Consider the following 9,737-nt stretch of genomic DNA (forward strand, 5'->3'; position numbering starts at 1 on the left):
AGATGCCCCACCCTCTCTCGCTACCGGCACAGCCTTGAGAGCCATCAAGGGCAAAGATGTGAGTTAGAGGCTCCATAACAACGCAAGGGTTGGGTTCTTGCTGAGCCAGGACTAACTGTGAGCGCTGGGAACCCGATGCCAGACAGGGGGCAGTGTTTGCCCAGATGCTAGTGAATCAGGACAAAGGAACTTCCGTTTAAGAGCTGTAACTCATGGGACAGTGGGTGGGGAGTGAGGGCAGAGGATGGGATGGGAACTGGGAGGAGGAGAGTTATGGGGGGGGGGAGGAACAAATGTAATAATCTGAACAATAAAGATTTAATTAAAAAAAAAAGAAATAGAGAAAAAAATACAGCTCTGGCTGGTTTTATTCAGTGGATAGAGCGTTGGCCTGTGGTCCAAAGGGTCGCGAGTTCTATTACCAGTCAAGGAAACATACCACACTTGCAGGCTCGATCCTCAGCCACAGTCGGAGTATGTGTGTTAGGCAACCAATCGGATCGGCACTGCTCTGTGGATGATAGAGGGCGGCGCCCCAACCCCCTGATGGGCCCTGCTCTGCGCATGACAGGGGGCAGCGCCCCAACCCCCTGATTGGCCCTGCTCTGTGCATGACAGGGTATGGCGCCGCAACCTCCCCATCGACCCTGCCTTGAGTGTGACAGGGGGCGGTGCCCCAACCCCCCAATTGGCCCTACCCTGATCGTGACTGAGGGTGGCATTACAACCTCCTGATCCGCCCTGCTCTGTGGATGTCAGTGGGTGGCGCCCCAACTCCCCAATCAGCCCTGCTCTGAGCCCAACCAGGGGCTGCATCTAGGGATTAGGCCTGCCCTCTGCCACCCGGGAGCAGGCCTAAGCCAGCAGATCGTTATCTCCCGAAGGGTCCCAGACTGCGAGAGGGCACAGGCCGGGCTGAGGGACCCTTCCTCCCGCCCCCCCCGCCTCCGAGTGCACAAATTTTTGTGCACTGGGCCTCTAGTCATATATAATAAAAGGGTAATATGAAAACAGACCAAATGGCAAAATGAATGGAACTCCATGGCTCCTCCCACCAGCTGGCCATGCCCCTGAGCGCCCACCCACCCTGATTGGGGGTGGGGCCGGACCACAAAAGGCCCCTTGCCATGGTGGACCCCTCTTCCAATCGGCCCATTGGGGCGGGCTAGCTGGACCCCACCTTGAATGAATTCGTGCACCAGGCCTCTAGTATTTCATAAAACTAGAACAAGTAATTAAAACGTTTACACAGAACTACTAAAGCAATAGCTGAACAACCAAAGCAATCTTGAGAAAGAGTAACAAAGGTGGAGGAATCATGCTACCTAAAATCAGGGCTATAGTAATCAAAACAGCATTGTACTGGCATAAAAATAGACACATAGATCAACAGAATAGAATAGAAAGGCCAGAAATAACCCCATGCCTATCTGGTCAATTAATGTTTGACAAAGGAGGCAAGAACATGCAAGTGAGTTAAAAACACAGTCTATTCAATAAGTAATGTTGGGAAAATTGAACAGATGCATCCAAAAAAATAAATAAATAAAAGGAAACTAGACCACTTTCTTATACCACATGAAAGAATAAACTCAAAATGTATCAAAGACTTAAATGTAGGATTCAATACCATAAAAATCCTAGAAGAAAACATAAAAAATCTTGGACATTTTTCTTAGTAATATTTTTTTCTGATATATCTCCTCGGAAAAGGGAAACAAAACAAAAAATAAACAAATGGGACTACATCAAACTAAAAAGATTTTGGACAGTCAAGCCACCAACAAAATGAAAAGACAACCCACTGAAATGGGAGAACATATTCACCGATGATACATCTGATAAGGGGTTAATATCCAAAATGTATAAAGAACTTGTATAACTCAGCACTAAGAAACAAATAATCCAATTAAAGAAATAGGCCAAGGACCTAAATAAATACTTCTCCAAAGAGGACATATAGATGGCTAATAGATATATGAAAAGATGCTCAATGTCACTAATCATCAGAGAAATGCAAATTAAAACCACAATGAGATGTTACCTCACACCTGTCAGAATATATATCATCAATAAATCAACAGCCAGCAAGTGTTGGAGAGGTTTTGGAGAAAACGGAGCCCTCACGCACTGTTGGTGGGAATACAGATTGGTGTATCCACAGTGGAAAACAGTATGGAGATTCCTAAAAAAATTAAAAATGGGACTGCCTTATGACCCAGAGATTCCATTTCTGGGTATATATAGGTGAAGAAAATCAAAACACTAATTTGAAAGAACATGTGCACCCCTATGTTCATTGCAACATTATTAATAACTAGAGGCATGGTGCACGAAATTTGTGCACTCAGGGGAGGAGAGGGGGTTCCTTCAGCCCAATCTGCGCCCTCTTGCAGTCCAGGAGCCCTCACGGGATGTCCAACTGATGGCTTAGGCCCGCTTTTGGGCCTAAGCCATCAGTTGGACATCCTTAGCACTGCCGTGGAGGCAGGAGAGGCTCCCGCCACCACCGCTGCGTTCGCCAGCTGTAAGCCTGGCTTCTGGTGCAATGACCTCCAGGGGGCAGCTCCTGTGTTGAGCGTCTGCCCCCTGGTGGTCAGTGCGCGCCATAGTGACTGGGCATTCTACCGTTCAGTTGATTTACATATTAGCTTTTTATTATATAGGATAGTCAAGCTATGGAAACAACCCAAGTGCCCATCAATAAACAAGTAGAGAAAAAACCTATGATACATATACACAATGGAGTATTTCCTGGCCATAAAAGAAATATTACTATTTGCGACAGCATGGATGGACCTAGAAGGTATTATGCTCAGTGAAATAAGTCAGTCAGAGAAAGACACCATATAATTTCATTTATATGTGGAATCTAAAGAACAACATATATAAACAAACAAACAAAACAGAATCAGGCTCATAAACACAGAAAATAGACTAATGATTGCCAGAGAGGAAGGGGTTTCGGGAACTGGGTGATAAAGGTGAAGGGATTGAGAAGTGCAGATTGGTAGTTACAAAATAATCATGGAGATGTAAGGTTCAGCATAGGAAATATATCAATTATACTGAAATAACTATGGTGCCAGGTAGGTACTGGAAATATCAGGGGGAACACTTTGTAAAGTATATGCTTGTCTAACTACTATGCTGTACACCCGAAACTATACAAAATAATACTGCATGTAAGCTGTAATGTAAAAAATTAGAAAAGTAAAATAAATACCCCTAGGTGACATTAATGTGCAACATTTGGAAACTACCATCTTAAACTCTAAATAAACATTCCATCATGTGTTATTACTCTGAAAATCTGAGATGTATACCATTAAATCTGTAACCTGAATCACCTATATTTCAGTAAACCTGCCACTTGCACATTAATCTGGCATCCTTATCTTCTATTTGCCAAATATAAACTCATGAAGTAACAAAAAATATTTTTTAGGAAAAGTGATCCTATAGAAACATTTCAGAATCTAATTTTTAGCTATAAAAGTTAATACAGTGCACATAGCTTATATTCCATCAATAACCGAAAAATAATCTGGGCCAGGCCCTAAAATCAAGAACATTACTATTTCAACAAAAATACATACAGATGATTTTAATGACTGGGATAAATAGAAATTGTAAATAGCCTCATGTTAGTTGAGGTCAGGTTTTGCCATTGATTAAATGGCAAAAATGTTCTTTGGAATTTCAAAGCTATTTTGGATTATAGAAATGAAGACTAGCAACTATGGATATATGTGTGTGTGTGTGTGTATGTATGTGTGTGTGTATATATATATATATGTGAGATCTCTTCAACTTCCCACGGAAGATGACTGACTAGTCTGAAAGGCACTGACAGAATGCTTCTGTAAATACGCACATGAAAATGTTTCAGTGTGTGCTGCTAGAGTAAAGAAAAACATCTGATGAAAAAGACATGTTGTGCAATGTGTATTTGAATAAGTTGGTAGTACAAAATATATACTACTACTACTAAAAAGCCCATGCCACCGAAAGAATGAACCTAGAAGAAAACTAATCTTTGTTGTTAGTGTTGAAAGTAAAGAAAAAGGAACATCTACTGGAAAATAGAATTCTTACTTAAATCAAAAGGCATAATGTTAAAATTGGAATTAATGGTGGACTAAAGCATGGCATGAATTGAGTTCACTATAAATACAATCCTATATAATAAAGAGCTAATATGCAAATGGTCGTCACGCTCTCACACCAGGGCCAGGGACCTGAGGCTGCACCCATAACCTCAGCACCGGGGCCAGGGGACCTGAGGCCGGATCCCCTGCCCCAGCGCCGGGCCAGGGGCCCTGAGGCCATGCCCTCTGCCCTGGCGCCAGGCTGGGGAACCTGAGTCTGTGCCCCCCACCTTGCGGGGCTTGACAGGGGTGGGTCTGGCTGGGTCTGGGTCTTGCGTGATTTCGAGGCACGCGGTGGGTGGGGACTTGATGCTGGGTCCTGTGGTGCGTCCCAGACTCTGACAGGAGGGACATTTTCATATACATTTTACTAATTTTCTTTCATCTCTGACACTTCTATTATAGAGAAAGGGCAAATAGCAATATTAAAATATTTCCTCTATTTAATTCTCTTTTAATGTGCACGAATTCTGTGCACTGGACCACTACTGCAGAAATAAAACTATGTAAGTGTTTCAACATAAAATCTGTGTAAAACTACTTCAGAGAATTATTTCAGTGAAAATTAAAATTTGTAGAAAATGAGTTCTGCATGAGTAATTTGTTAAGACTAGCAAAGAAAACATGTATCATAAATCACAATATTCTCAGAGTTTCCCTTAAGACATGCTGAAGTTTTATACACAGAGGTGCGCTCGCGTATAGACACACACACACACACACACACACACACACACACACACACACACACACACGGGAAGGGCATGTGGTAAAGGTCCACATAAAATAATTTTGGGAATTTTGGATTGCAGTTTAGCAGTTTTTTCTCCTTGAGAATTTTAGAAAACCTACGCAATCTGTTCACACTTCTTTGTCCTCCAAATCCTTTTTCTTTAAGCATTTAATAGGACTAGCATTCCACAGAATATTAAACTGTTGGAGATACCTCTTTAAATTTGGGGATTTTAGGTGATCTTCAAGAATGAGTGTCAAGAATCAACTTCTAGCTCATACCACTAATATTCTTATCCTTAGTGTTTATTTAGTGCATCCTCCATGCAATGTAATCAAATCCTCAGAGATCATTAATTTTGGAATTAGTAGCATGGACTATCATATATACATGAGGAAATAGTGTGTCTTCATTTATACTAAATACTAAATCAAAACAAAACTTAAAATAATCAACATTTAAAAGTATAAGTAGGACATTTGTATAAATATTGAAATGCTATATACCTCATCAAATTCTTCAGTCATTTTTCTGATGATTTCTGCATTCTGCATATTTCGAAACATCTCTATTCTCACAGTACCTGTGAAACAACAGATTTTACAGTTAATCTTTTTCTATTCCATGCTAAAATTAAATTTTATCTGACCATTGTTTGGAAAGTTTTATATGCTTGGGTTTTTCTTTCCTCCAACAACCTCCTGTCTGTACCAAAAAAATATCGTAAGAAGTTCAAAGTTCTTTAGATATTTTTTAAAAAAATGGAATATTCTGTGAATTAGGTAAGTGTAAGAAAAAATACTGAGAGGAATATTGGGAAAGAAAAAAGTAAAGACATAAAACAAATTTATATTGTATGGAGAGCCCTAAAAATTGACTTAGACATATGTTGGCATTATCCAGACATATAGGTGGCTGCCTTAGTCTGAATAACATCCATCTGGATGGTATTATCTCCTTTCATGGCTCTTTGTGATATTCTTTATCACCAGAATATTCTTCTATAGATTAAAATGAAATGTCCCTTAATTTAGTAACACACTTCAGTTAAAATAATTTCTCTGAACTTTTCATGAAAAGTTGCTCAGTGTCTTAGCTAGTTTGACTCAGTGGATAGAGTGTCAGCTTATAGACTGGAGGTTCCTGGGTTCGATTCTGGTCAAGGCATGTACCTCGGTTGCAGGCTCCTGGCCCTGGTTGGGGCATGCGCGAGGCAACCAATCAATATGTCTCTCTTACATCAGTGTTTCTGCCTCTCCCTCTCCCTTTCACTCTCTTTAAAAATCAATGGAAAAAATATCCTTGGGTGAGGATTAAAAAAAAAAAGTTTCTCAGTAACTTATACATAAATATCAAACAATCAAAAAAAAGTTAACCCCTTTTTCAGCTTTCTTTCATATTACTTTTAGCTACTTTATTTTTATCTCAAACATGATTATGTAAATACTATCATAAAGAAAAACAATAATGATGTCTGGTTTATACCAAAAACTTCAGTTAAAAATGAAGGTAACTTAAAAATATTAAAATACGGTTTAAAGTCAACCTTAAAGACAAAGAACCCTGGCCTAATAATTAAACAATGTTCAATTTCAACTGTATAAATATAAAACATTCAAGTTAAAAACTCAACAGACTGAGAGAAGGCAATGTGGAAAAAAACTTAACAACTCAATGAGTTAGTAAGAAAATAATTACTTTATAACCTCTGTCTGGCTCCTTGCCAGTGACTACCAGCTCCAATTCAAATCACATTTAGTAATGTGGGGAAGTCTCTGAAATGTATTGTCCCCTCTTACAGGAAACAAGATGAAACCAAACAGCCACTAAAAGTCATCAAAATATGGTCTTAATTCATAAACTATAATAGCACATTAAACTGAATCTGACTTAATTTTTACTGATCTGTAAAATGAGAAAAGTCATACCTGCTCTCTTTTAATCAAAATCATCTTAAAGCACATTTTAATTACTTGATATACAGGACAGGACAAAAGTTGGTTTACCATTGTTTGTATGGAAAACAATAAATAATACAAGAATAAGCTCTGTGTTTCGAGTACTCATACTGTAAACCTACTTTTGCTTCATACTGTATAGCTCTCTCATTCCTTTTTAGGATGCTGAGTTATGTACCACCAACAGGTATTCCCTATAACTAGCTGTAGGGATAAGAGAGTCTAGATTGGGAGGTTCGGGTGAATAAAAAAATTTTTTTAAAGAGTTCTACCACAACATTCAATTTCCTAAACAAAATGAAAAAACTTTATATGTGTTTTTTTAATGCCAAAAAAACAGTACTATAGATAGTATTTAACAGTTTTCTTGATACCTGTAGCCGTTATTTTCAGACAATTTTTAAAAATTAAATAAACAGAAAACACATTAAATTGCTAATTATAAATTGTCTAAATTAAAAGTTACTTTGTGCCAGACATCCTTAGAATCAAATTAAACAAAACTGTTTAATAGTACAGTTGACCTTGAACAATGTAGGGGTTTGAGACATCGAACCCTCACACAGTCAAAAACCCATGTATAACATTTCACTCCCCCCAAAATGTAACTTATAGGCATCCCTCGGTATCCACGCAGTATTGGCTCCAAGGACCATCCAATTCTCAACAGAAGATCAAATATACTGTTTTCAATTGTCAAAAGGTTGAATTTGTGGATATGAAACTCTGAGATACAGAGAGCTGACCATGCATTTTTTGGGGGGAGGAAAATCCACCTATAAGTAGATCTGCACATTTCAAACCTGTCGTTCAAGGGTCAACTGTATCTAACCTTGTTTGGGTCATGAACTATTTTGTCAATCTGAAATGGACTCCCATAGATAAAAAGCATGTAATTTCAGGGGTTGTTTCAAGGTATTCCTGATAAGTAAAATTATATTCATAAGTACTAAACAAGAATAAGTAAAATTAGATCTTTAGGTCATTAAACATGGGATGAATTTAGTTGTTCTTTGGAAGGTGAATATATATATTGACTGGAATGTCATTACATGGTTGTATGTATTTGTCAAAAGTCATCAATCTGTACACTTAAAATGTATGAATTTGATTAAAATGTGTAGTTGATTTTAAAAAAACAAGAAAAAGTTATTAACCAATGTCAACCCAATAAATTTAATGAAAAACCAACAAACAAAAAGACAAGAAATCTTGGGCTGCCAAATTCTTTAAGCAGAATCAGGTCTCTTCTGAAGCAGAAGGGAATTGTGGGCAAAGGAAAATTGCCAGATGATATCAATGAGAATACTGCATATACAATGTACATGCGGAAGACTCTCTTAAATTGATTTCATTATATTTTATTGTAACTATGACTGACGAATAAGGATCAACTCACTGTTTCTACAGATTTCAGTAAGTGGTGTGTTTGTTGGGGAGGAATCTGCCAAGGTGAAATCTTAAATAGAATAGTTTTGAATAAATGATATAACTCATTCAGCTTATATAAATAAACCAACAAAAAAAGGACGTTAATTATTATTTTAGTAGTAAGTTACCTATATCATTAAAATATTTCCAGTGCAAATAATGATCCACTCTATTTCCATGATTCATATGACAGCTTTCACATACAGTGGAATCTTAACTATAATTTCAGTGCACTAGCTCTGTTAGTTCATAGAGAGATTACTATTTTGCTGCATTAATTTAATGTTACATAAAGGAAAGGCAACCAAACAGTAACTAGCATTAAAAGAAATATTAAAACACACACTCACAAAACCACATGCTTAGCATCTTTAAAGGTGACTACCATATTCAAATAAAAATAAAGCCCGTCGGCCTGCAGACCAAAGGGTCCCAGGTTCGATTCCGATCAATCTCCAGTAGGGGGTGTGTAGGAGGAAGCCAATCAATGATTCTCTCTCATCATTGATGCTTCGATCTCTCTCTCCCTCTCTGAAATCAATAAAAAATATATTTAAAAAATTACTAGTAAAATAAAATCAGGTATTTAAAGCCAGAATTTTGAAATGAACAAAAGCTTGTTATTGAGATGATTATTATTTTTTAAATATATTTTTATTGATTTTTTACAGAGAGGAAGGGAGAGGGATAGAGAGTTAGAAATATCGATCAGCTGCCTCCTGCACACCTCCCACTGGGTATGTGCCCGCAACCAAGGTACATGCCCTTTGAGTTCACAGGCCGATGCTCTATCCACTGAGCCAAACCAGTCAGGGCACATTCTTGGTTTTTAAAGATGAATAATAAAGATACATAAAAATCTGAAATAATTCAAATTCATAGAAACACAAATATATGACACTAAATAATTATTTAGGAGGAAAAAGATTATCTTCCTCTTTGAAACAAGTTATCTGTGAGAATCCTGCAAGAATAATCAATCAACATACATAATTTATATCCTATATAATAAAGAAATATGCAAACTGATCATCACTCCAACACACAAAATGGCCACCCCAAATGTGGTCAAAGATGGCTGCCCCCATGTGGACACAAAATGGCCTGCAGGGGAGGGCTGTTGGGGGCAACAGGCCAGCAGAAGAGGGCAGTTGGGGGTGACCAGGCCAGAGGGGAGGGCAGTTGCGGGGGACCAGTCCTGCAGGGGAGGACAGTTGTGGGGGACCAGGCCTGCAGGGGAGGGCAGTTGGGGGTAATCAGGCCAACAGGGGAGGGCAGTTAGGGGCAATCACGCTGGCAGGGGAGCAGTTAGGCATCGATCAGGCTGGCAGGTAGAAGCAGTTAGGGGCAATCTGGCAGGCGAGTGGTTGGGAGCCAGCAGTCCTGGATTGTGAGAGGGATCCCAGATTGGAGAGCGTGCAGGCTGGGCTGAGGGACACCCCCCCCCCCCCCCGCCCCAATTTT

The 9,737-nt window shown here is 39.0% G+C and overlaps 1 protein-coding gene across 6 annotated transcripts in view; it reads right to left on the bottom strand.

Annotated features, from left to right (window-relative positions):
• Positions 1–9,737, bottom strand: part of STAG1 (stromal antigen 1) — a 336,264-nt gene that overhangs the window by 177,983 nt on the left and 148,544 nt on the right. For 5 of the 6 annotated variants that reach the window (XM_006759813.2, XM_006759812.2, XM_015561382.1 and 2 more), the window contains one exon: positions 5,391–5,467. The exons of the other annotated variant lie outside the window; for it this stretch is intronic. In XM_006759813.2, coding sequence (XP_006759876.1) covers positions 5,391–5,467 — 77 coding nt within the window. The remainder of the gene's footprint in view (positions 1–5,390; positions 5,468–9,737) is intronic. 6 annotated transcript variants of the gene reach the window in all.

This window comes from Myotis davidii, unplaced genomic scaffold, assembly GCF_000327345.1.
Source record: "Myotis davidii unplaced genomic scaffold, ASM32734v1 scaffold415, whole genome shotgun sequence".
In the NCBI taxonomy this organism is placed as follows: Eukaryota; Metazoa; Chordata; class Mammalia; order Chiroptera; family Vespertilionidae; genus Myotis; species Myotis davidii.